This window comes from Sander lucioperca, chromosome 6 (assembly GCF_008315115.2).
Source record: "Sander lucioperca isolate FBNREF2018 chromosome 6, SLUC_FBN_1.2, whole genome shotgun sequence".
Classification (NCBI taxonomy): domain Eukaryota; kingdom Metazoa; phylum Chordata; class Actinopteri; order Perciformes; family Percidae; genus Sander; species Sander lucioperca.
Window position 1 is genome coordinate 3,885,237 of NC_050178.1, and position 26,308 is coordinate 3,911,544.

A 26,308-nucleotide genomic window follows, 5' to 3' on the forward strand; every position below is an offset into this window, starting at 1 on the left:
AAACAGGCTTAACTGTGTATTGATAAAACCTTGGCACTGTCCGTGGTGCTGAAGTAGCAAACAGATTTGTATTTGCGATTATCTGAGTCCCTCCCTTCTGTCAGTTTGGTCTTGGATCTATAATATTCTTTAACCTATAAAGCTATATAGCTAATTGTATTCAAAAATACAGAACCAAAAGGGTCGTTCATGGGGCGGTTCACTAGTCGCGGGTGAACGACCCTGTTAAAAATGAACAAATCACCTACTGGCTATAGGGTTTGCAAATTTAGAAAAAAAAACATTGATAGAAAAGTATTTTTTTGACAGCATCCTTGATATTGTCTGAACAGCTCTCCTGTAGCACAACGTGTAGGGCTACCTTATTTGCAGAAGCCAGTAAACCCAGTTCTGTCTCACTCTCAGCACCATGTTTCACAGTGTTCCTCCTTCTTTGATTAGATAAATCAGATTTGCCATCGTTGCTCCTCTAATGTGAGTGTTTCTCTGTTTTCAACATGTAGAGGTTAGCCAGTGAAGCAGAGCGGCTCCAGCGAGAGCATCAATGGCGGGATGGAATCAAGGTAAACTCTTAAATAACATATTTGTCGTTAAAATAATGCATTTGTAAATTTGGATCTGAGTGGCAGTTTTAGTATCATGTACTATAGTCAGCATTATTGAGAGCCTTTGATACACAGCACAATACTGTACCTGATCAGTATTATTGACACCCCTTGATAATGCTTTTTCTCATGTATGCAAACCCCAGAACCTCCATATTCCATATTTTTTGTGATATTTGTATCATCATTTCCTCACATAGTGGAAATGTTATGCAGTCAAATTTAACCAATGATGTTAATTCAAACCAGATGGGTCTGATGTCTCTGACTTGAAAAAGACAGAACATTTACACCAGTCAGCTGAGGAGATCCCTGAGCGCTCAGCTGGGTGAAACGGATGACTGAGTGCACTCAGCCGTGCGGTTCTGTTGAGCCCTACACACATTGGCATTCCACTTTTCCACTCGGTCTGCTTCATTTGGCCAACATAATGAGATGGGGTTAACTCCATCCTCTCACATGGCCTCTCACATCCTTCTCTGAGGCGCTGAATCCTTCTGTCATTTTAAAAGACACGTGGTTTTGCATATTTTAACTCATTTCTTAAAAATGTTGAGACTTTTTAACACTGTCAACCATTTTCCAAAGCACACCATCAGCTTTATGATTGATTTCCTACGTGGCCAAGATAGCTCAGTCGGTAGAGCGGGAGCACATATACAGAGGTTTATGCCTCGACGCAGAAGGTCCAGGGTTCGAGTCCGAACTGGGACGAATTCCTGCATGTCTTCCCCCTCTCTATCCCCCTGTAATTGCTTTCCTATCCATTAAAGGCAGATATGCCCAAAAAAATTCTCTGAAAAGAAAAAGGATTGATTTCCTACCTTCCAGTTTTGTTCAGTATCTACTTGATATGATCAGTGTCCAGTAGGTACGGTATATAAATCAACCTAAAATCTTTTGTAAATGTTTTTCTGGCTGAAGAAGATTGATACCATTCTCATGCCTGTCTGTGAAATATGAAGCTACAGCAACCGGTTAGCTTAGCATCAGGACTGGAAACAGCTAGCCTGGCTCTGTTCATAGCATCTCTAAAAGCTCACTTAACATGTTATACCTCTGAAAAGTCACTGCACATGACCAAGAAGTAGTCCCGCATGTAACCCACCATAAAACCATTGTTGTTTTGTTTCCTTTGGACGGAGCCAGCATAGCTGCTTTCAGTCCTTATGCTAAGCTTAGCTAACCATTTTTATCGCTGGAGCTGTATTGATCTTCTCATCTAACTTTCAGCTGTTATATTTCAGAGTAAAGTTGATTCCAAAAGGGATCTAAGAAATATTATAAGTTATTTCCCTGCAATTCTTATCTCAGAACACACTAACCATTAGTTGTTTTACAAAAATGAAACATTTAACCAGTGATGTTGGTCAGTAGATTACACTTTCATTTCAGGAAGAAGACTGTAAAGTGCTTCCAAGTTAATGCAGTTAGCTTAAATAAATAAGTTTTAAAAAACTGCATACACTCACAAACCTTTTTCTGCTCTTTCCTTTAAGTCAGACAATGATTCTAATCAGGAATAGTTAGCTCAACTGTCAATTATGTTTTAATTGCAGCTCAGTGGGGGATGGACAGGAGTCCGTGGTTTGGCACTGCAGTAAGAGCCAGTGTCCCCCTTTCTTTTCATTACGTCAAGAGTCATTTGGATTTGAGCATTGTGAGATTGCCAAAGATTCCTGCCCCTAAATTGTTGTTATAGAATAAATCAATACATTTTTATCAACAGGTGAAACATTTTCCAGAGGATTAAAACACTGCTAACGGGGTCAGGTCTAAAGAAGCAGAGCTCTCAGGAGAACTTAACATGGAGGATGAGCAATGTCACTTCTCTGGACTGACTGATAAAAACACAGGCTGATAATGGCTAGATGTTTTAAGCGCTGTACTCCTCTGAGGATGGGAGATTCGTATTACTAACAGCAAGAAGACAAACAGCTGACAGAGAGAGACTTGTCATATTTAGTTGAAATGTAATATAGGCTAAGGCACTATTCAGAGATAAGATTTGGTAATCAGAACAGGCCAAAAATAGGAGCATGTCAGTAGATGTCATGCTTATTCTTATTCAGTCTTATTCTGAAGTATGTTAGGTCTATTCAGAAGCTAAGACTAACAGATGGCAATGTCCTATCCAAGCCTTACAGCCTGTCCACACATAATGTAACAGTAATGAGCAGGAAACAATAGCAAACATTTGGTGGTTACAGCTTCACAAATGCAAGGATTTGAGGCTTTTCTCTGATTTATAGCATTGTAAACCAAACATTTTTAAATAAGGAACTTATTTTGTGGTAACTTTTGATGGACATTTGTCATGAGTGTTGCCATTTTACAGATGGAACGATTCATTAATTCCTCAAAATTGACCATGTTAGTCCTATCATTTATGTGAGGTTTATGCATGAACTGTCAATGAGCGATGATGCATGGTTGTAACTCCTATTTGAGTGTTGCTATGGTCATTCAAGCAATTTCATTATCATTATTGTAAATAGTAGCCTACTGTATGTTACTTATAGGTTATGATGCTGTTGTAAGCTCATAGTCTCAGTTTTTTTTTTTAAAGTTACAGATTTCACTGAGTAGTTGTGTAACTATTCTGTAATGAACTATCACATTTGACACCTTTTTATAATTATAATAAAATGCATTTTGTAACCGGACTTTTCAAGGCAAAATCTCACTTCTACATTCCTTAAATCCGTCATAGAATTTGACTGCAACTATTTAAATGAAATTCTTTTGTTTAGTCTTTGTAAATAGCCCAGCTTATCCTAAAAGAAGATGTGCATTACATGAGAGAAAGGCAGATACATTAAAGTACAAGTACAACAATGCAGTTTTGTGCTGCTGATTCAACAAAACAATCTTTATTTGCAACCCTAATTAAGTAGCCTCCATGTGTCTGGAGGTTGACTTGACCTGTATGAACAAACTGTATGACTACTAGTCCTCATGTTGTTTCATGGTTGCCAACATTGCAGCCTCCTCATATCTGCGTCTGTTTTCTCCTAGGAGCTCGACATGGCTTATTATGACTCCAAGGCTGAGCTGGATTATGTGAGTATGGGACAAATGAACAGATTTGTCTGCTTTGTTTATATTTACAGAGGCCATTTGACAGAAGGACGATGATTCGATGTGTCTAATTTAAATAAATAGACTTTAAAAAATTGGCAAAATGCAATTAGATAGTTACAGTAATCATTATAATAGTGCTGATGAAAAGATGAAGGTTAATGTGACATGCGTGCTTTCTGATGTTCTCATAGTACTCCATGGATGGAGAAGGCGAGGTGGAAAATCCTTCACACATCAAGCTGGAGTTTGTTTATGATCCAAACTTCAAAAACAATGTCAACTACTCCTACACAGCTGTTCAGATTCCCACAGATATTTATAAAGGAGGCAAGTGAAGTTCTGATTATATTATGTATTACTCAGCAGCATGGAAATATGTCATATGCTTGTGATTTCATTTGATTTATTTTACATATTTTAAGGAGCATATCTAAGATGTTTAACTCTTTTCCCATCAGCTCCAGTCATTCTGAATGAGTTGAACTGGACGCAGGCGCTGGAGAAAGTGTTCATGGAGAACAGTCAGGAGGATCCGTCACTGCTGTGGCAGGCGTTTGGGAGTGCGACGGGTGTCACTCGCTACTACCCAGGTAGCTTTTAACAACCATCCCTGTGCTTCCTAACCTGATGATGTTGAATATGAAGGGTGAAGGGACATTTTAAACGGATTGAACAAGGGCTAATTCATATTTACATAAACAGTATGAGGGAAACATCTTTTCATTTTTTTCAGCTTCACCTTGGAAAGCCCCCGATAAAATCGACTTGTATGACGTCAGGAGGAGACCCTGGTACAGTATGCTGCCTAAAACATCTTTTCATGCCAGACTAACACAGGTGCAGTAGATTTACAGGCTTGACGTAGTGCATTCTCTCTTTTTCTTTGTCACAGGTACATTCAGGGAGCCTCGTCCCCCAAAGATATGGTCATTCTTGTTGATGTGTAAGTAATTAATAACGTTTAAAAAAGTTTCTTTGGTTTAGTAATTGGCTTACATGCGAATGTAGCATACTGTAGGTATACTAGCAAAAAGTACATGTGTGTTGCTTCTACTATTGCTCATGTACCTGTGAATTAAAAAACAACAACTGTCCCTTACTTTGCAGTTTTAAATAATTAACTGGTGTTGAAATCCATCCGTAAAGTGTTCCTCAGCCTTCCTTGCACTTCTTTCTCACTCACAATTGAAGTGAAGAGACCATCTGAAGTGTTATTTCACATAAGTGAGCAGCTTCTTGGTGCTTCTGGTCCTATAGGCCAGCAACATTAGAGAAAGAAGCCAGACTGAAGTTGAATTGTAGTGGAAAAACAGTGCACCTGGCACTGACTCTGCACTAAAAGCAGCTGAGAGTGCAGATCATATTGCTTATCATGTGTAACAGCCTAAAGGTCAGGTTGGAGATGATTCAGACTCAAGAACAAAATCTAAATGATTTGTACAAGATGTTGTTTTGTAGTCTATAAGTGGAGAAACGGCAAAACAAAACAATTTGATGAGACATGAGCTTTACTATTTAAGGGAATAGTACAACATTTTGGGAAACATGCTAGGAACAGGGCGAATCAGCTAGCCTGCAGAGTCTCCAGGAAGTCACTGCTCCCAGCTAAGAAAAAGTCTGGCGCATAACCCCCCGTAAAACAGCAACAAGTTGTCGTTTTTAAAGTTCAGTTTTTGTACAGATTAAACTATTGTTTTAAGCTCAAACATAATCAGACCACGTTTTGCTTCCGGTTTCTATGGTAGATCAGGTAGTAAAGTGTGTTTTCCTCTTTGTAGTCCAACTCATAGTCGAGTACAGCAGCCTGTTGTCACTGTACTGTCTCCATGGTTACTATGCATTGTGGCGGTAATGGGTCGTTCCTTGGAACTCAAGGTTAATCCTATTATTGAGTTGAATGAAAAATACTTCATGAACTCATGAAAGACCTTTCATCAACATGGTTCATCACATGTACATCAATGTAGTCACTGAGGCAGCCATTTTCTGTGAACATTTTCTAAACCCATGTGTTGTTTTTTTATTATTAGAATTGTATTGCATTATTTTTCACCCATAGTAAAGAAATACTGCTGAATAAACTACATATAGGCCAAAAACCTTAAAAAATCATTTGTTCTACATTTAGTCATAGAGACAGTATTTAGGGACATCAGGGTATATTTACTAAATAGTGTTTGTCCATATTTTCACTGGGGTTGTATTACGTTTTATTGTGCTTGCAATTTTAGCAGTGCTGCTACAAATTGTGTTTAGGAAAAAGTTAGTGTGTTCCTCTGTGGACTGCAAGACACGGGAGAAAGAAAGACAAACAGATAGCCACTGAAAAGGATTTTTGGTAACACTTTACTTGAAGGTATCTACATAAGAGTGACATGACACTGTCATGAACACATGACACAGTCATGACACATGAACCCTAACCCTAACCATAACCCTAACCCTAACATGTCATGACAAAAAAAAGAATGACACTTACTAAAAGAAGCATTATGTCATAAACGTTTATGACTTGTTTATAATGTTTATGACACATTCATGACAGTGTCATGTCACTCTTATGTAGATACCTTCAAGTAAAGTGTAACCGTATTTTTTAATGCTGATTAATCACTGCAGCAGGGGAAATCATGACAGTGATTGAAAATCTGAAGGAAGCATGTGTAAAGTTCTCAGCACTACTGAAGACTTTGGTCGGGCATTTAGAGGGAGAGAGGGTGCATTGTAATTGAAGCAGGTAATTATAAAGTACTTATTAAAATAGACACGTCAGATTTAAAAAAATCTATTTTAGCAACCACATCAAAGGACTTTAAAAGTTCACCAAAAGATATTTTACATTAATTCTTTGTTTTCCCGTAATCATGAGATTATTTTACAATTCAACCACTGATCTTTTTGTTGAGCTAATATTTAGTAGCACTTTATTCATATCAACTGCAGCTGGGATCATATCCTGCACTTCTTCAGTGTGAGCAAATACTCTGCTAAACTAAAAAACAAGCTGCATAATTTTGCAGACATTGATGGAAAATGTTTTTTGTACTTGTGTGTGTGCCTTTATCCCTGTGTATGTATTTGAGCATGTGGTTGGGATGATACTTGTGTGTTCCCTTAGGAGCGGCAGTGTCAGTGGACTCACCCTGAAACTCATCAAAGCGTCAGTGATGGAAATGCTGGACACCTTGTCTGATGATGACTATGTCAACGTGGCCAGGGTTAGTTTCTGCTACACTCTCTGACTCTTCATCACTGATACGCTATCATTTCCCATCCCTCTAGCTTTGTTTACTTGTTTCCTTCACTTCAGTCTTTACATATTAAGCCCAAACCGTCTGCTGCTGTGTTTCAGTTTAACGAAAAGGCAGAGGCCGTGGTTCCCTGCTTCAAACATCTCGTCCAGGCTAACGTGCGCAACAAAAAGATCTTCAAGGACGCAGTGCAGCAGATGCAGGCTAAAGGCACCACTGACTACAAGTCTGGATTTCATTTTGCCTTCAACCAGCTGTTAAATGTAAGTCACATGTTTATTTACATCAATTTGGGATTATGTCAATACTAATGCCTCCACTCACTCATTATTATTTTACTGTATTGACCAACCCTACTGTTTACTCTCATTCATCCCCCTTTTAAATGTATTTTTCAGAAGACAAATGTTCCTCGGGCCAACTGCAATAAAATAATCATGCTGTTCACTGATGGAGGAGAGGACAGAGCTCAGGATGTTTTCATGCAGTACAACTGGCCCAACAAAACGGTTTGTTTATTCTGATCATCTCTTCTGAGCTGACACCTTTCAGTTACATCCAGCATTTTTGCACTGTGGTATTTGGTCATCCTCTCAATACTTGCGTTTCATTTTCTCCATTTGTTCCTCCTCAGGTTCGAGTTTTCACCTTTTCTGTGGGTCAACACAACTATGATGTCACACCTTTACAGTGGATCGCATGCACCAATAAAGGTGAGCTGAAGTTTTAGTGGGATTCACTCATTTAATTTTATTCCCCATATCACATACTGTGGATCAGTGGTTCCCAGCCTTTTTTTGTCCCGACAGCCCTTCATTGGTACCACCCGTCATGTTTCAAATATGTTCTTATTAACGGATTTTAATCTGGATGTTATTTAAAACTAATAATTATATAAAACTGGATGTTGTTACTCTATTTTTTCATACAATTTAATTGTCAATGTTTAGGTTGCTTTGGTCAAGTTTGCATTCGTATTTGTTCCACTTGGAGTGGAAGAGGTTGGATGTTTTAACAATTGTTTTATTACTTAACAGTTTCAACAGTTCATTCGTTACTTTTAGCTAACTTTTTCAACTTCTCTGTTTGCTAACTAGTTTTCACACACTGAGGTTAATGGGCATCTTACTGGTTATTGAATTTACTAAAGACCAGCATAAAACCAATTTGTAATACTATATGGCTGTTTATTTTTCTCAGTGAAATATGTGGATATATGTTTTAATCATATCGCAATTGCTGGTTTTTATTGAGTTTGGTTAATTAGTTGAGCTTTCCACATACCCCCTTGCAACTGCAGAAGTACCTCCTGTGGTCCAAGAACCCCCCTGGTTGGGAATCACTGCAGTAGAGCAATGGAATTACACAATACAAAGGGAATTGCCCCATATTATAAAAATAATTCTATAACAATACTACAGGTTTTCAGAAGTTATAGAAGAATAAGAATAAGAATAATCAAAAGGTAGGACCGGATCACAAGTGGACAGCTCCAAGTACAGTACAGGTGAAAACTCTTTCAGGATGCATTGAGATCAGATCACAAAAAACACATTTGAAAGGTGGTTTAGTCTGCATGTGTCCACATTCTAGTAGTGAACTGAGTGGTCAGTGCAGCTGCTGTGAAACGGTTTAAATTCCTATACATTTTTCACAAAAAAAGCCCCCTGTTATTTTGGTAGTTAAATGCTTTTATTATGAGCAGAAAAATCTGGAAATGTTGGGTCTTCATCAGCAGTAATGTAACACAACTCCTAAGGGAACATGAAACGTAAAATAAGGCAGTTATAATATAAACTAAACTTCAAACCACAGAGATTACGTTAGAAGCTACAAACGTACGGAGAGCTGAACACACTGTGACTTTTAAAAACTTTTTTTTCTCCTGCACTGGTCCTGCCGCCCGTCAATAGACATCCATGTTAGCACCCTTTTATATACAGTCTATAGTAGGCACACAGACAGACTGTGGGCAGCGCTTTTTCATTTTTCACTTTTCACTTCATATATGTGAAAGTAACAACTGACATTATAAACACACACAACCAGCCTAAATGCAAACAGAAATAATGTAGGCTACGTGTTCATTTGCATATAGAGCAGGAAAGTGAGTTTCGATCATAAGTGGTCATCATAAGATCATAAGAACGCATTTGGAGACACATTCTACAGACAGGTGAAAACATATGCACCTAGAGCTGTCCACTTGTGATCAGATCACTCAGGACAGATGTTAAAACAGGCCCTAATTTTAGAGTCCTTACTTCTTGTCCTGTGTCCAAAACAGGATCATTGTTGTTGGACTTTGTGTAAAGCATCAACAGTAAAATGAGTATTTTTAGCTAAGGAGATACTCTTTAAATTCATTGCTAAAAAAAGCCCCACTCCATACTTTAAAAGAGTTGTTTACTGTATATTTATTAATCAATGCTGAGACAGAGGAACACATAAATAAATTGCTGAGTCTAATGTAAAGTGCACTTACCTTACTAATGGGGTTGCCTTTCAAATATGTGAGCAGACCAGTGTTGGTTGTCACAAGGCTCTGTTTGCTCACGCAGAGGTCACTTTTACTTGTGCAGATCAGACACTATTGTCTTGTCTTTTTGAAGGTCTCGGTCTCGGAATGATGACTTAATGGCACCCAGAATACTTGTGTATATTAAGTCATTGGATTGCATTGTAGAGCTATAAGTAAGTAAGTTATTAGTCAATAAATTGATTAGTCAGTCAACATAGAATTAATCTGCTGCTATTTTGATAACTGAAAAATTAAATACATTTTTAAACTACAAAATGACAAATGTTCGATGGAAGACCAGGTCAAATGCAGGTCAAAACTCTTGTCAAGTCGATTGATGAGGCAAGCAAATTCTCCTTCTGAATAGCTTCAAATATTCAATTCAATACAAAACATTAACTTCCAGCTTATTAGTTGTTGGGCTGCTTTTCTTTGTCATATATGATTGTAAACAGAATATATTTGGGTTTTGGACTGTTAATTGGACAAAACAAGACATTTAAAGACACTACAGTAATTTCTGACATTGTTTAGCATAATTTATATCAAATAGATAACTGAGTAATTAAGAAAATAATTAGCTGAGTAATTGATAATAAATGTAATAATTAGTTACAGCCACATTGCAATGAAACATGATGGGAAACCAGATGTTATATTTAAGAAAAAAAAGCTTAAACAATAAATAATTTTCTTTGAAGCAGATTCTAAGAAATAAGATTTCAAGTTCGACAGGAGCTTTTCTTTGGACTCTGTGCAAATAAAGATACAATAGTTTTAAAGCTCAGTGGTATTCCTCTCTTCCTATCTGTGGGAGTTAAGTGGCTGAGTCACTAGTCAAGTAACATCTAGTAAAATCTGGAATATTTATGAGCACCACTCGTGTTTTTTTCTCTGATAGCATTGCTCACACATGCTCTTTCTCTCTCTGTTGCTTGCCAGGTTACTATTTTGAGATCCGTTCCATCTGTGCTATAAGGATTAACACCCAGGTGGGTTTGTCTAGTGCCTCTGACACAGCTGATCCCCGTTCACTGTTTTGAATTCTCCTTGTGGTGCTCACTCACTCTGTAAAAACATCTACACCCATTTGTTTGCGAACCCATTCTCCCCGTGGCCTGATGTTGTTGGTTGTTTTAAAGCTGCAGCCGGTCACATATCTCTTTTGTTTTGTCAGGAGTACCTCGACGTGCTGGGCCGCCCCATGGTTCTGGCAGGCAGCGATGCCAAACAGGTTCAGTGGACCAATGTGTATCAGGATGCTTTGGTGAGACTGCATGACCTTGTTGGCTGTACTGTATGTGATCAAATATAGTAAATGCATCAACCATACTGTTTATAAATGCTGAATAAATACGATCATATTTATATGATTTGGGACTTTGTCTTTGGACTCTGTAGGGTCTTGGCATGGTAGTAACTGGGACTTTGCCTGTATTTAATCTCACAATGGATGGAAACTCACAGGTAACATGACTATTGGTACATGGTTATTATAAGAAAGGTTAAGTGATAGTTTATGTTTGCATGTTGCAGGTTATGGTCACTTTCTTTTTTTCAAAAGCAGAATTTAGCTGTGTTGTATAAAATCATAGAATACTAAATGACCACCTTCAAATGAATACTTTTTAGGAGATACGCTTATTTGCTTTCTTACCAAGACTTAGATTAGAAGATCGATACAACTTTCATGTACGGTAAATATGAAGCTACTGCTGGAGAGGGTCATCTTAGCTTAGCATAACGATTTGAAACAGGGGGAAACGGCTAGCCTCACTCTGTCCCTAGGTAACAAATTCCACCTACCAGCTTCTCTAGCTCACCGTTTAACATTTTATATCTTTTTTTGGGTAAGCCCTTACAAAAACTGAAGTGTAAATATGTGTTATGGTGGGATATGTGTGTATCTTGACTATTTCTTGGCCAGGCGCAGTCACTTCTTGGTGCTAAGCTAACCTCCTGCTGGCTCCAGCTACATATTTACCAGATAGATATGAAGTATCAATTGTCTCATCTAACTTTTAGCAAGAAAGGGAATAAGGATATTTCCCAAAATGTCAAACTTTTCCTTTAACCAGCTGTATGTATTTTGTCCGAGCAGAATCAGCTGATATTAGGTGTCATGGGAGTCGACGTGCATCTAGACGAGATAAAGCGACTAACACCACGGTACAATGTATGTGCACCACATTAACACCATTATTAGTCACATTTTTCTTTATTTATCCTTGTGATGGAGAGTACAGACTGACACATCACTGCTATTCCTTGCTTTTATTATTTCCTAAACAGCTTGGGGCCAATGGATACATATTTGCCATTGATCCAAATGGATATCTTCTCCTTCACCCTAATCTTCAGCCAAAGGTGGGGTATATTTAGCTCACCTTTTTTAAATTTTATTTCAGTTTTATTGCGGGTTGCAGGAATGAGAAGGCGTGTTGAGAATACAGGCCCTTTGGGGTTTCAAATTCTGATTGTTTATATATACTTGAGATAATTATGATGCTGGTATACCTGTTCTACATTCGATGTTAATGTAAATGGATTTTTCTTACTCAACGCCTCTCAGCCGGTAAACCTCCCTGAGCCTGTGACGCTGGACTTCCTGGATGCAGAGGTGGAGGACAGCAATAAAGAGGAGGTGAGCACTTAGTGGAAAGTGGAACTGAAAGGTTTCTGGTTTCAAGCATTTTCTGTTCCTTGTTGTTGTTGTTGTTGTTGCTGTTGTTCAAAGTTCTTACCGGGCCAGTGAACAACTATCTGTCTCAGGACAATCTGCCTACCAGGTAACTGAAGGCCCCACGTAACATGTTTTCATTACATGTTTGTGACTGAAAAAAAAACCCCGCTTTGTGTTTTCATTTTCTAGATCCGGCGACAAATGATTGATGGAAGACCAGGTGAAATGCAGGTCAAAACTCTTGTCAAGTCGATTGATGAGGCAAGTAAATTCACCTTCTGAATAGCTTCAAATATTTCTTTAGTCTGACTGTAGCCGTCATGTAGAGCACGGAAACGCACGGCCACCCTTGTTTTCAGTCTGTTCCGTGGAACAGCTAAAAGGTTTTGATAAGCTGATGTTAGGGTTCTGGCTGGGCAGTAGTGGGTTAAAAGTTATTTTCAACTTTCACTATGTATTTATTTCCAAATAACTGTTTTAAAGGCCCAATTCTTATTTTATTACAATATAATTATTTTGACCATTAGTCTCACATTGCCAGACCTATCTCCACAGCGCTATGGTGATACGTAGGTCTGGCTGATTAACTGTTTACATAATACAGTAACATGAGCTATTTAAATTAGCTGGATACAAGGTTAAATGTAATTTGCTCTTACCAGTGTATCGCTGTGTGTACGTTGTCCACAGCAATTCCCACCAATCGGTCCCAAAACGTCCCAGTTAGATAGTAAATGCCGTAAACATGTTCTTAATAAATCTTTACAATCATTCACCCGAAAGAACCAAGCAGGCCTGCCTTATTGCACGATCCAAATTTTCTTTAAAACTTGCCATTTTCAGCTCGAAGTTTGTAGTTGTTTCCCAAAGCGAAGGAAGTGGCTTTATCTTGGAAATGTGCTTCTGTTTATCCAGACAATTTGACCATATGCATTGAATTTGAATTCATTTCATTTTCTATTTGTAAAGTTAATCTAAAAACGTATCATCTTGTTAAAAAAAACAATTGCATATCACGAGGTCCATTCAGTAGCAGTTCTTTCTACCGATTATAGTTGAAAATATAGGCCTGTTTTTTTTGGTGTTTACCAAAAATAGTGGTGTAAGAAAACTGTCAGTGTCAGAAAATGTTAATAACTTAAGGCTATTAAATTTAGTTGGTGTTAGCCCCGCAATTAAAAGAGTGATACAATTTTCCAATCCTATGTTGAATTCAAGTGGTGATTAGGCCTTAACGTGCTCATATTATGCTTTTTGGCTTTTTCCCTTTCCTTTATTGTGTTATATATCTTTTTTGTGCATGTAATAGGTTTACAAAGTGAAAAAGCCCAAAGTCCACGCCAAAGGGACTTACCATCTCCAACAGAAAACACTCTTTGTAACACACGTTATAATGCTCGCCTAGCTGCTAGCGTGGCACGCCCTCATACTCTGCTTCTGATTATCTAGTTGTTCTTACCTAGGTACTGCGTATGTGCGACTCCCAACAAAGATGGAACAGAAATGAGATGCCTCACTCTGTAGCTAAAACAGAGAGCTCAACACACAGGGTGAAAAGAGGAGCTGCAGCAATGTGCAGTACAACAAAAATATAGTATTTTTTGAAAATTAAACCATGTAAACCTATTCTGCTATAACCTCTAAATACAATTATGAACCTGAAAATGAGCATAATGTGAGCACTTTAAAATCGAGCTCTCTGAGGATTGTGGTCTAAGTAGTATGCTTCTGCATCCTCATATCCAAAACACCTCACAAAAACTATATTGCACACACGTTACATAAAGTAAAATGGGTAAACTTTGGGTGTTTTCAAATGTCTCCTCTACATAGCAATACATTGATGAGGTGTACAGAAGTTACACCTGGACTCCTATCAATGGCACCGATTACAGGTGAGCAGTTAAAATAAAGTTATAAATTACAGATAAAAACTAACCAGCTGTGGCCTAATGAGGACTGCACGCATTCACTCAACCTTCCTCTCTCTCTCTCTCTCTCTCTCTCTCTCTCTCTCTCTCTCTCTCTCTCTCTCTCTCGCTCTCTCTCTCTCTCTCTCTCTCACCACCTGCAGTCTTGGTCTGGTATTACCCCCCTACAATGAATACTTCATCCAGGCAGACCTGAGTGATGTGATGCTCCAGCTCCAGTGTGAGTCCAGGGAGGCAGAGCTTTCAAGAGGCTGTGTGTATTAAGATTAAGATGTAACACAAAGAGGAGATGAAAAAAACTAACATCCCCTCTGCCTCTGTTACAGATATGCAGTCCCTGCTGCCCAGCTCCTTTGAATCCTCAGGACATGTGTTTCTGGCTCCAAGGTGACTACCATTTCTCGTTTTCTCTTGATTTCTCAGTCTGTTAGTAAAGGGAAAGTTCTTATTAATTCTGTCCTCTGTTTCTCCAGGGAATACTGCAAACGTCTGCATCTTTCTGACAACAACACCCAGTTTTTGCAGAACTTCCTGACGCTCATGCTGGACATTTCCCCAGAATCTGATGAGTGTGAGTGTGTTAACAGCATTTAGTAGTTTGTCATTTCTGCCACTGCTGCAGATACACCGATGAGATAATATACTTGTTGTTTTTTGTCTCAGGTGACCAAGGCCTCATCCACAACCTGATTTTGGATTCTAGGATTATCGGGCAGCTGGCCTCTCGTGTTTGGAAGAACAAGGACTTGAATTCGTGAGTTCTTGCTTTACACACAATTCTCACTTGCATTCACCAAAAAAAAAAAAGTTGTGCAAATAAACAGCAATCTTCTTTAATGATAATACAGTTAAAACACACAGAGTTGGCTAAGTAAAAACTAATTGTTACAGGTACGGCTTCCTGGCTGTGTTTGCATCCACTGATGGAGGTATAACACGTGTTTTTCCCAACATGTGAGTAATATTAATGCACTTACTAAAGCAGATAAATATATAGTAATTTCACAGATTTAATGATTTTTAATTTAATGATTTGTGTTGTGTTTGTACAGAGCTGCTGAGCTTTGGGATGAGGATCCTGAACCTTTCAATTCAAATTATTACAGAAGGAGCCTCGACAACAAAGGCTACATGTTCAGAGCTCCATCGAGATCCTGTGAGTAACTGTGCAAACACATCATAAAATGGCTACAATCAAGATTTTTACAATAACAATTGATCAAAAGACTGTGTGTATCTGAATGCGGTCACTCGTTGTGATGAACCCACAGAGAATTATCACCAATCTCTGCAGTTTATTTAAGCACTGCTGAGCTTTATAGGATCTTTTAGTTCTACTTTGTTTGTACTTTACTGTTTTGGTTAACTGTGATCGTTTTCAGCCACAGCAGGAAGCTGTTTTCACGCAAAAAGCTCTAAAAACCCACTGTACACTACTTGCTCAGCACCAACTGACAAACTAACAAAGTTAGAGGCTAGCTAATGAATATAGATGAGCATTTAGCAGCTAAAGAGCCAAATATCTTCTCTGCAGTTGGTGGAGACCAAAAACAGCTGAAAGGGAGTGAATGACCAGGAACATGACTTTAAATGAATGATAATGTTGCTCTGTAACCGCTGAATATGTGAATAAGCAACGATTTGAACAATTCACCACAACTGTAATGATTGGTCAATGTTGTGTTCACAGCTTGTCTCTGCTGCCCCCAAAGTGGCCAAAAAACAAAAAACAAATCTATAATGCATGTTTAATGTACATGAGTTCAGTTCATCGTATGAGACTTAACTGTAAATGTTTAGTGATTTAAGCAAGCTGGATTTGGGATGAGCATGTGGGACAAAACAGTCTCAGTTTCAATCGGCAAACTATCTCAGGTGTCATCACGTCTTTGAACTGAGACAGGGGTCACGGTGTTGTGAAATGATAAATTCAGCATTTGTACGTGCGTGACATTAGACTGTAACCTCACATCAGTTTTTTTAAAATCACGTTTTGTTTGTGAACAGCATTGGACGAACCTGTAGGCGCAGAAAACGGAACCGTTGGAATTCTGGTTAGTTCGGCTGTAGAGGTTAATTTAGGGGGAAAACTGCTCAAACCTTCAGGTAAGAAAAATACTTTTATGTGGCAAACTTAATGTGGTGTCATGTGTGGGATTCCCATGAATGCTCTTTATCACTCAGATATTTCAGCTGCCTCTGTTTTACCCTCTTCTTCCTTTCTTTGCTCTGGTCCTCTGGATGTTGTCACTCAGTGGTCGGAGTGAAGCTGGACTTGGAGGCGTGGGTGGACAAGTTTAAGATCCTGGCCAGCAATGTGTCAGACAGTCGACAGGGCTCACACAAGGTACTGCACGGTGCCACTAATTACTAATAATCACTCATTACTTAATTAGATTGCATTTACTGTAACAAACGTGACATTAATGTCTCATTTTGTTAAAACAGTGTGGACCATCCAGAAGCTGCGAGATGGACTGTGAAGTGAACACTGACGTAAGAATGTTTTGTGTTTCATTCTCACATTAACACAACCACAGGACTGTAGCAGTCCTGCTACTACAGCCAGATACTGTCTTCAGCTTCGTGACCACAATTGCGTTCTTCAGAGGTTAAATGTGTTTCTTATATTTTTGTATTGGTCTGTCATTTAGAGGAAACTTTGCGTACAGTTTATAGACCAGAACAGAGCTGTTGTCTCTCTTTCAGTCAGTCAACTTCACAGATAAGAGGAACGTTTCCAGTGTAATTAACCAAAACCACAGTGCTGCCGGTGCACATGATTAAGATTAAGAGGGTGTTTCAGGTTATTAATAACGATTAAATACAACTAACGAGTGTGCAAAACAGCAGCAGCAAGAGTCAAGTAAAGGTGCAATATGACAGACATGGAGTTATGTGTATTGGGGTGTAGGATATTACACTGTGAAAAATCTCTCTTTTAACAACTAATTTAGTCAGATATTGAGCCCTAAAATCATATTTTCTTGAAAAAGGCAAAAGAAAAATCGGCCGTGGGGTGAGATTATTTATTAGTTTCTTATACATCTTCTACTTAGTGATTTGCTTTATTCTGTTTTGACATTAAATTACAAAAAAAACTTGGACCAAGTGTATATAAAGTATTACTTTATATAATATAAATTGGCTTGTTTTGATAATGGAGTCTGGCATGGTTAATTTAAAACCAAATGAGAAAAAGGGTTTTTTGCAGTTTAATGTATTTTATATTGAAAAGATTCATGCATTCTGCCTGTATGAAGACATACTATATTTTTCTTGTATTGATTTTCAGCTTTTCACACTTGCCTGCAGGTTTTTACAGTCTGCTATCTCCCCTTATAAGATCACGTCAACCTATATCTTGAGGTTTTCCGTTTCCTGCTGTTGTTCAGTGAAAGTAGAGTTAAAAATTGCTCACAACTGTGCCATGTTGTCTGTAGGACCTCCTCTGCTATCTCATCGATGATGGTGGATTTCTGGTAATGTCCAATCAGAGAGATCACTGGAAAAAGGTTTGTCTTTGTGTGGTAATGTGCTTACTCTTTTATTGTATCTCATGCACTGTCTTTTCAAATTGAATATTGAGTATGTCTTATTCACTATGTTTTAAAAGTGATGCAAAATAAAGGTATACAAATCTTAATTATATTTTGTAAGTAGATGTGAATTTCTGTGGTTTTTTATCAACCTAGCAGTTGTTAATGGTGTTGTTTTTATTGTATGTTTTATATCATATTTTGTATTTTTGTGGATTTCAAAAATAGTTTTATTTACAGGAACATTTAAGTATTTAACTCAACTAAATTAATCTCAAGTTCAGTTCAGTTGTCATTGCAGGGCCAAATAAAACGAAACAAAATACAAAAGAAAGAAAGAAGTGAAAACATGAATAAAGTTTATGTTTCCCTTATACACTTTCTTTTCCTCTGTGTTGCTGTCTTTCCTTTCTATCCATGACAGATCGGTCTTTTCTTTGGTGATGTGGACCCTTACCTGATGCACGCACTCTACAACAGCTCAATCTTCACTCGCCGTCAGTCTTTCCACTACCAGTCTGCATGTGAACCAGTCAGCAGCAGCCATACTGGTGCAGCACCGAGGGGCATCTTTGTGGTAAGAGACCACCTGCAGGTTTTAGATTCTGGGACATTTTATTATACATCGTTTTGATACGGTGGAAAGCTCTCATCTGTAACTACTCTATGTTTCTACAGCCGTCCATTGCTGACATCCTCAGCTTGGCCTGGTGGAGCTCCACGGTTGCATGGTGAGAATTTCAGATGACACCAAGAACATGTGCGCCCTTTAAAACAATCTTAACTGTGTACAGACTTCTGCACATGACACTGGGGGGGGGGTAGCTCACATTGTTACTGTAGCTGTGACATGTGTTTACTATATTTATTGATGTTAACAGATGGTATTTCATTTTTTGATCAAGTGCAATGTGAACACTTTTTCAGGTCTGTGACCCAGCAGCTACTGTATGGACTGGCCTACAACAGCTGGCTCTACCAAGGTGGATTTGTACATCTTAACACAATCTTTGTGTGCACACATGAATATTTCCTCATGGATTAATGGATTCAGGAATTTTTAAGACTAATTTTCTGTTTTTATGTTGAAAATGATAGAAATTAGATGTAAAAAAAGTCACTGTACAAACATCTAACAAGCAGCTCATTTGCATTCCTTATTTTTCGCCTCACACTTCTGTTACCGTATGAGCTGACCCCGTTTTGTTAACAATGAAGTGCGTTCCTGCACTAAGGCATCCGGAAAACAACAACATTTAGATTAATGTGTACATAAAATCCGAATGAAAATCAATTCAAACCAGTTTGCTCCTTTTAGAACATCTTAGTCTCCGTTAAAAATCAATCAATCCAAATGAGCTTTTAGAATAAACATTGTATAAAATGTTGTTTGTGTTCTAGATGATCTCTTGGTTGAAGGTTTTGAGACGAGGGAAAGCAGCTGTATGACTATCCAAAGCCAGTTCTACTTTACAAACACCACCAACTCCTACAACGTGCTGCAGGACTGTGGAAACTGCTCACGGTGGGTTTTTCTCAAGAGCATCAGCAGTATGTGTTTGTGCTCCCATACCTGCACTCTACATACTGTATGAAGTTGGCTAAATATCCATCACTGTCTCCCACAGGCTGTTCCACGCGAAGCGCATAGAAAACACCAACCTCCTCTTTGTGGTCGCTGAGACGCTCCCCTGCAGCTCATGTGAGATCGAGAGATTGACACGGATCAGGACGGAATGTATCCTTTTCATGCTCACACACTGCGGTGCTTTCATTTGTGCTGACAGTGGAAATCTCATCGATCTTGTGTGGCAGGTAAGCTCACTGCTAACTCCCTTAACTAAAAACAAACAGTTCAGGAGGAGAATCCATGCGAAGTACTGAGCAACGCGCGATATCGTAAAGGCCCGACATCCTGCTTTGACTACAGTGCCTTAGTAAGTAGATATACACTATGAGTACGGAATTATATTTGTGTCTCAATCCTGAGCGTGCGATGGGACATTCTAAGCACAGAAAAACATTTTTGTAAGCACATAAACTATATTTTGTAGAGAAATTATTATTACACAAAGAATAATTAGTTTTTAACAAAAGAAAATGTGCCCTCTCGGTGTCCCTGCTCCGTGCACTCACAAATCTTTATGAAATTCTACTTGTAAATTAGCCTTTGCCTTGCTCACTTGGTTGGTAGCTAGCTAATCTCACCAGATAAACAGTAGTTAACTAGGATAGTTGGATAACCTCACAGCCAAAGCATTATAATCATTAATGTAGTTCATTGAAAAAATAACTTTAACTGTGCCACTATAACAGTGTGTGTTACATCTGATTTTAAATGCACAATATAAGGTGGTTAACGGTAATTAGTTGTGCTAGAATCACATTCATGATCATAATGCCGTGTAGCTGGCAATTATCAAGCCAACTAGCTTACTTACTGTAGCTACTGCTTATTTGGCAGAAGTAAGCTAACTACCCAACAAGCTAGCTAGGTAAATAAAGCACGGACTAACTTACAACTGGAATTTCATAAAGGTTCATTCCCTTCTGTAGTAGCAAAGCTGCCATTATGCTTCATCTGAATGCTTGTCAGATGGTTGAACCCACTCCCCGTGTTGAACAATTTCTGATAACTTTCCAAAACAGACAATCTGACAACTTCACAACATGATTGGCGGAAAGGAGCCAGAGTTTAAACTTGTCTCTTTCTGCTGTCACTATTCATGTGAACAACGGAGTGCAACACTATGAATTTGTGCCAGGAGAGACTGTCTTTAAAATGTACAACGTTATCCACATATTTCAACGATAGCACGTGCCCCCTCTCTATGACAACCAGCTTTTCACTCCACCTTCTATTTATTCTTACAAACATTGTTTCTCTGTTCAAATCCCATCACACACTTAGAAGTGCAAAACCAATCACATTTATGAATCATTAGAAAGGAAGGAAAAAGGATTTATTGTTAACTCTCGTTGCAGGAAAACGCGTCAGAGTGTGGGCGGGGTCATGCACTGCAGTCCTCCATAGGAGTCCTTCTCTTCATTCAGCTTATTCTGCCTTTTTTTCATCTCTGACACGTGCAAACACTCTAACTGACATCTTTCATCTCATTGGGTTTAGGCTCGGATCTACTGAGGGTCAGATCAAACAACAACTGCAAAATTATTCTTTTTTGATCTACAAACGGCACACAGTGCATTTGTGCTTGAAAAAAAAAGTGGATCAGCTCTTAGTGCTTTTTGCCTTATTGCTTATGCATTTGTTGGTGTTTCAGGGCTCGAGTGCAAAATATAGGAAGAGAATGTGTTGAGTGTGCATGCTACTTAAACTAGGACAAGCATGTTTAACATTTTTGCACACGGGCTCAGCCATGTAAGCAACCACCAAAAAGTCAGGGAGGCAGCTGAAATGTACTTTTAACGGGCCAATAAATGATCACCCAGCAGGAACAGATGTCAATAACAATTTTAGGTTGAGTTGTGGTGGTGAAATGATAAAAGGTTTAAAAACTCAGTTGAACTGATATGCTGTGTGGTAAATACACAGTGGTGGAAATAAGTCAGATCTTTTACTTAAGTAAAGTTGCTCCAGCAATTCCAGTCAAAGTCATGCATTCAAGATTTTAAAAGTTGAGAAGTATTAGCAACGAAATAAACTTCAAGTAAAAAAAATACTCATTTGACAGCAGAATGGGTCCTGCCAGTGTTATCTCATCATAATATGCATTATATTATCAGATAATTATTATTGTTAATGTATTAAGCATGCATTTTAATGTTGTAGCTCATCAAAATTGAGCTAATATTTACTACTTGGGTTGTTTTATGTATAAGAATCATTTTAAAAACTCAGCAACTCATGTAAATTATTAAAATGAAAGAAAATACAGCTGTCAGATAAATGTAGTGGGATAACAAGGACAAAATTTCCTTCCACGGTATAGTGGAGTCAAAATATTAAGGTGCTCTGTGGAGTTTTCTTGCAAACACAAAGGTTCTGCTTAAAATCAATGTTTTTCACCAAACCAAAATATGTGTATTCTTTAGCTCCAACAAACGTATTGAATGTTCTTTCTGCCAAAATCTTAAAACCACGTTGTTTACATCCATGTTTACTTGCTTGCAGTCATCTTCTTCCCTGCATTTTCTGGCGTAAATGCAGCATTTCTCGACACGTTACTGCCACCTGTAGATCAGTGGAATAGTGTGAAACCATTGACTGTACTGTATAGCGTGTACTCATAAATATATCTTCATAGCGCTACTAGTGGTCAAAACTCCACAGAGTACATTAAAGTAGCAAAAAAATTTAATTACTCAAGTAAAGTACAAGCAACATCAACACTGTACCCAATTATAGTACTTGAGTGAATGTACTTAAAGGCACCCTCCTGTGTGTTTTTACATTTTTATGATATTTCATATTTTAGTTGTACCTTAGTTTAGTGTGTTGTTTTATTTTAATAATGGCATTTCTATGTGCAGTGAATGGATGTAATCAAGGCAGTGTTATTCAAGAAATTCCACCGGCAGAAATGGTACAACACACCGACTGTCTCACTCACTCTCCTTGTCTGATAAACAGTGAATCCATCAAATAAAGTGCCATATCACTGTTTTCAAAGATGCTGTATTGTTAGCTGCAATCTTTTTGCCATGCTTATGGATTACGTCCGACTATAATCCACATACCCATTCTCTGTTTGAGAAAGAACGTTAACCATTAAACAAGCAACAGTGGCTGGAGGGGGCCTTTAATTACTTCTTCAAATACAACGCTACACACGCCACCACATGTTTTATCCAGAGGAGCTCCGTGATTGGCTGAACACAGTTGTTAACACAACAACTTTGTGGAGAGAGTATTCTGAGTTTTTAGATCTTTCGTTGTCACTTTCTGACACCTTGTTGATCAGCTCTGAATATATTTAAATTACTTTTCAGCTGTATATTTAACAGCATTTGTGTGTTTGGGATGGCTTATTAGATAATTATAACTGCAGTCCACCTTAATAGTTATCTGTTCATATGGATTCACAACGTTCATACAACTGCTGGGTGTAAGCTATCAATGGCATTTACACAACTGTCAGTTTAACATTTTGCACACCACACAAAAAGCTAACTACTACAGCATGGAAATGTAAATAGACAGAAGCTCAGATGCTGCTGCTTCTGGCAACTTCTGCTTTTGTTGGCTTTGTGAAATTGAAAATTAATTATCTGCACCAGTTTTCATTTGCATGTCCCATCCTAGTACATGTATTTGCACATAAAGGAGCTCCCTGCACCTACAACAGTTTTTATATGATAGTACATCCGGGCCTTAACCTCACATTCACTTCAGTGTCTTTCAATCCACCTCTGATCTTTGCCAAGACAGTTTCAGTACTATAAATTGTATCGTACATGACATGACCCAGAATGATTTCCCTTTGTCATCTCAAGTATGCCCTGTCTCTTAAATCTAAATATATCCGGACGTATTTATTTCCCCTAAAAATATTTTCTCAGAGCACTTTGACAAATGAGACCACAGATGAGAAAAGCCAGTATGATGGGAAAAAAAGGATTGTTAAAGTCAAGGTTTGTTTTGCTGAAATGCTTCCACCGATACTTGGTATGATCTTGAAGTGCTTCCAGTTGTTAAGAATTGTTGAACGGTGTAAAATCGGTCCCAAACAGACCAGAATGAACACGTTAACAGGGATTTGTTGCAAAAATATAGAAGTGAATCCTCCAAACCACAGCATGGTTTAGTGCAATAATGATGTGATAATCTGATACTTTCTTTTAGCAGTAATTACCGTGACCGTTATTTATCATCAAGTTTAGATTTTGAGTAATTTACATGCAGTGTTATCTCTGTAGACTTATAGGACAAAACATGCGCAAACGTCAGTGTGTGGCTGACATGTTTTTAAACAGTAGTTGTTTGATCGAAGGGAAACTCTCTGTAACTTTTTTGTATCTTGTATCGCCAATATTTGTCAAACCTGAATTTATGCACTTATGTATGCTTCTGTATGGGGAATGTAGCTTCTGAACAGCTTTCAGTGTTATCAATATGTGATGCTTTTTGGCCCTCTGTTGAGATTCCCCTGATGTCTCGTTCAAAGTGATGATTCGCTGTGGTAGAATATTTTAATTGTATCATGCATACCTCGTCGTGGCGGTGATATCTGATTCCACTTTTTACTAAATTGTAAAGCTGTACTGTAAAGACTTAGTAAGTTAGTCACAATGAAATGTCTGCCCAGTCCTGTATGGGGTCATTACAACTTGAGTTAGAAGTATAGCACTACAAAAATGTTTTAGATTGTACAATTTATTTAAATTATGTCAGGGTTAAAACTCTTTTTGTTCAGGTTTAATAACCACACAACAGAACATATACAACATACAGTTTTCAACACAACATACATTAGGGAAATAAATGTGTTAGTGTGTGCTATATTAGAATCATGTTTCAAGACATAAAAAGTATATGTTGATTCAGAAAAAGCTATATTACCTTGTTAAAAATGCTTAAAATTACATCTACAAAAGGTTTAACTGTTGGACACAAGATGTCTCCTACTGCATATTGGACCAGAATTTATTATTTGTGCTGTCACAAAGCCTGCTTGTACATACAGTTAAATACATGTTAAACTCAGATTGAAGCACAGAGAAAATGTTTCCCCCTTTCAGCAGATGAATATGAACACTTGGCACATGCATCATTCTGCAAAGCGAAGCTGAAGCATCCAAGTGAAGTAACAATAAGCTAAACACATTTTTGAGTTGACAGGGGAATTTCAATTATTAAAATGAATTCTAGTGAAGAAGACTGAACAGTGAGAGCCTTTGTAACAGTGTATCACTGTCTTATTCGTGAGGAGTTGCATGATAAAATCCTGAAAACATTTTCCCACAGTGATTCGTCAGCCCCTGAGGTCTTTATTGTGTTTTTGATCATTTGATCTGGTTAAAGAGTTAATGGGGGGATATTTTTAAAAAGCTTTTTTGACAAAATATTTGTAAAATGCTGTTTCTCTCTGTCTGCCTGGTGTTCCACCCAGCAGTGCCTTGTTGCACTCATTTTGGATGGCAGGAACTTTTGGCTCTTAGCGATGAGGACGTTCATCCTGCAGGGCCATGCGAACGACACACTTGAATTTCAAGGGTTGCTATGGTCTAGCTTAAAATGGACATCTCTCGGTCAGGTAATAAAAAAAAAAAAGATGCTCTTCATGAACTTATGAAGCATTTTAAAGGAGCACAGCACAGTTTTGAAAGAGCTCAACAGAAGTGTGTCGAGCAGCTGGCCTCCCCTCCTGCCTTCTCGTGAACAGATGTTTGTCAAAGCGACGAGAACAAACTTGCTGCCCTTCTGCTACGTGTTGTTTATCTCTACACTGTGGTTAAGCCTCGAATCAAAGCACAGACACTGTCCATTGACATAGATTTACTTTGTCCCATCTGCACACTGGATATTCTATATTGAAGCCTGTTGAAAACAAGTACTTTTCCATTAGGACTGACTGAAACGAGTGAATGTTTATGTACAGTAATACCTACTGTTGTGCATCTCTGCTGTACCCGAGCATGGTGGGGACGCAGAGAAGCAGATTAAAGCTCATCACGTTTTGGAGACCTCACCAAAAACACTGCTTTAAAAAAAGAAACAAAACAAAAAAAGCTTTTACTCTGAGACCTGCAGTAGTAACTTTAGGTCGTATTGCATTACTCAACAACACTGTTGTACATTGAGGGAAAGACATTTTGTGGAACTCTTTATAGCCTACAATATATTACTGTTGAGGTCAGTGTTTCAGTATTTATTTGCATGATATTTTGAACAGTTTACAGATTTGTGTACATAGTCTGATGAATATTTTACATTCCTGTCCACTTCCGGCTCTCCAGTACTGTGGGGAGAAGTGAGGGCGCCCTCTGTGGATATTTGGGGTGATGTGGAGGCCTCAGAGCTCTTTGCTGTGTGTAACCGAACAAAGTGGAAAGTTTGACTTCAGTGAAGCCTACAATAACTGTCAGTGTTTAATTTAGGTATTTTGCAGCAAGTTAAAGCACAGAGAAGTTTAGAGGTATGAGCAACATACTGCCTGATTAAACTTTTGTCGTTTATTTAGGAAAAAAGTGACACAAACAACGCTGGAGATGTTTTATGCATTTAAAGGCTGTATAACGAACAAATAAGGTAGTGGCATGTGTGGGGACACTCCTTTATAAATGAACTTTGTTTATGAAATAGATTTAAGTGTTGCTTTTTTTAATTTATTTAATTATTATTTTGTCTATTTATTTATTTGGGTATTGTGAATAATATTTGTATTGGACAGAAAGGAATTGAATGTGTTTGAAGCTTGAGTGGGCACACTAAGCAGTTTAAAAGAAAATTGCAAAACAGACAAAAAATATATATATACTGTATGTCCATGTACTTTTATTTACTGAGTATCAACACATGAGAATGTTAATGTTTTTTGCTGTAACTTTGCTTTTCATTTTGCTGACAATGTTTACCTGGGACAGTCTCCAATGCCACCTCATTTTTGTACAGTCGATGTGAAGCAGTCAGCAGAAGATGAAGGCTAACTTTGTAAAGATTTTGTCAGTCACATTACAAAAATGGATATTTAAATGTTTATATCTTTGGTGATTAAATGCTGTTGATATTTTTCA

At 38.1% G+C, this 26,308-nt stretch overlaps 1 protein-coding gene across 1 annotated transcript in view; it reads left to right on the forward strand.

Moving 5' to 3' along the window:
- The window catches only part of LOC116041548 (voltage-dependent calcium channel subunit alpha-2/delta-2-like), a 44,471-nt gene extending 18,163 nt beyond the window's left edge, over positions 1-26,308 (forward strand). Inside the window, exons 4-38 of the mRNA XM_031287485.2 lie at positions 504-563; positions 3,624-3,668; positions 3,881-4,016; positions 4,148-4,279; positions 4,423-4,480; positions 4,582-4,632; positions 6,808-6,907; positions 7,042-7,203; positions 7,339-7,449; positions 7,575-7,653; positions 10,404-10,453; positions 10,639-10,728; positions 10,863-10,928; positions 11,563-11,637; positions 11,754-11,828; positions 12,034-12,105; positions 12,334-12,405; positions 13,978-14,039; positions 14,219-14,295; positions 14,402-14,462; positions 14,549-14,646; positions 14,739-14,829; positions 14,967-15,029; positions 15,128-15,231; positions 16,083-16,181; positions 16,331-16,422; positions 16,524-16,571; positions 17,519-17,590; positions 18,039-18,191; positions 18,293-18,345; positions 18,542-18,597; positions 19,016-19,139; positions 19,243-19,352; positions 19,469-19,551; positions 20,600-26,308. Coding sequence (XP_031143345.1) covers positions 504-563; positions 3,624-3,668; positions 3,881-4,016; positions 4,148-4,279; positions 4,423-4,480; positions 4,582-4,632; positions 6,808-6,907; positions 7,042-7,203; positions 7,339-7,449; positions 7,575-7,653; positions 10,404-10,453; positions 10,639-10,728; positions 10,863-10,928; positions 11,563-11,637; positions 11,754-11,828; positions 12,034-12,105; positions 12,334-12,405; positions 13,978-14,039; positions 14,219-14,295; positions 14,402-14,462; positions 14,549-14,646; positions 14,739-14,829; positions 14,967-15,029; positions 15,128-15,231; positions 16,083-16,181; positions 16,331-16,422; positions 16,524-16,571; positions 17,519-17,590; positions 18,039-18,191; positions 18,293-18,345; positions 18,542-18,597; positions 19,016-19,139; positions 19,243-19,352; positions 19,469-19,551; positions 20,600-20,695 — 2,976 coding nt within the window. The 3' untranslated portion in view covers positions 20,696-26,308. The remainder of the gene's footprint in view (positions 1-503; positions 564-3,623; positions 3,669-3,880; positions 4,017-4,147; positions 4,280-4,422; positions 4,481-4,581; positions 4,633-6,807; positions 6,908-7,041; positions 7,204-7,338; positions 7,450-7,574; positions 7,654-10,403; positions 10,454-10,638; positions 10,729-10,862; positions 10,929-11,562; positions 11,638-11,753; positions 11,829-12,033; positions 12,106-12,333; positions 12,406-13,977; positions 14,040-14,218; positions 14,296-14,401; positions 14,463-14,548; positions 14,647-14,738; positions 14,830-14,966; positions 15,030-15,127; positions 15,232-16,082; positions 16,182-16,330; positions 16,423-16,523; positions 16,572-17,518; positions 17,591-18,038; positions 18,192-18,292; positions 18,346-18,541; positions 18,598-19,015; positions 19,140-19,242; positions 19,353-19,468; positions 19,552-20,599) is intronic.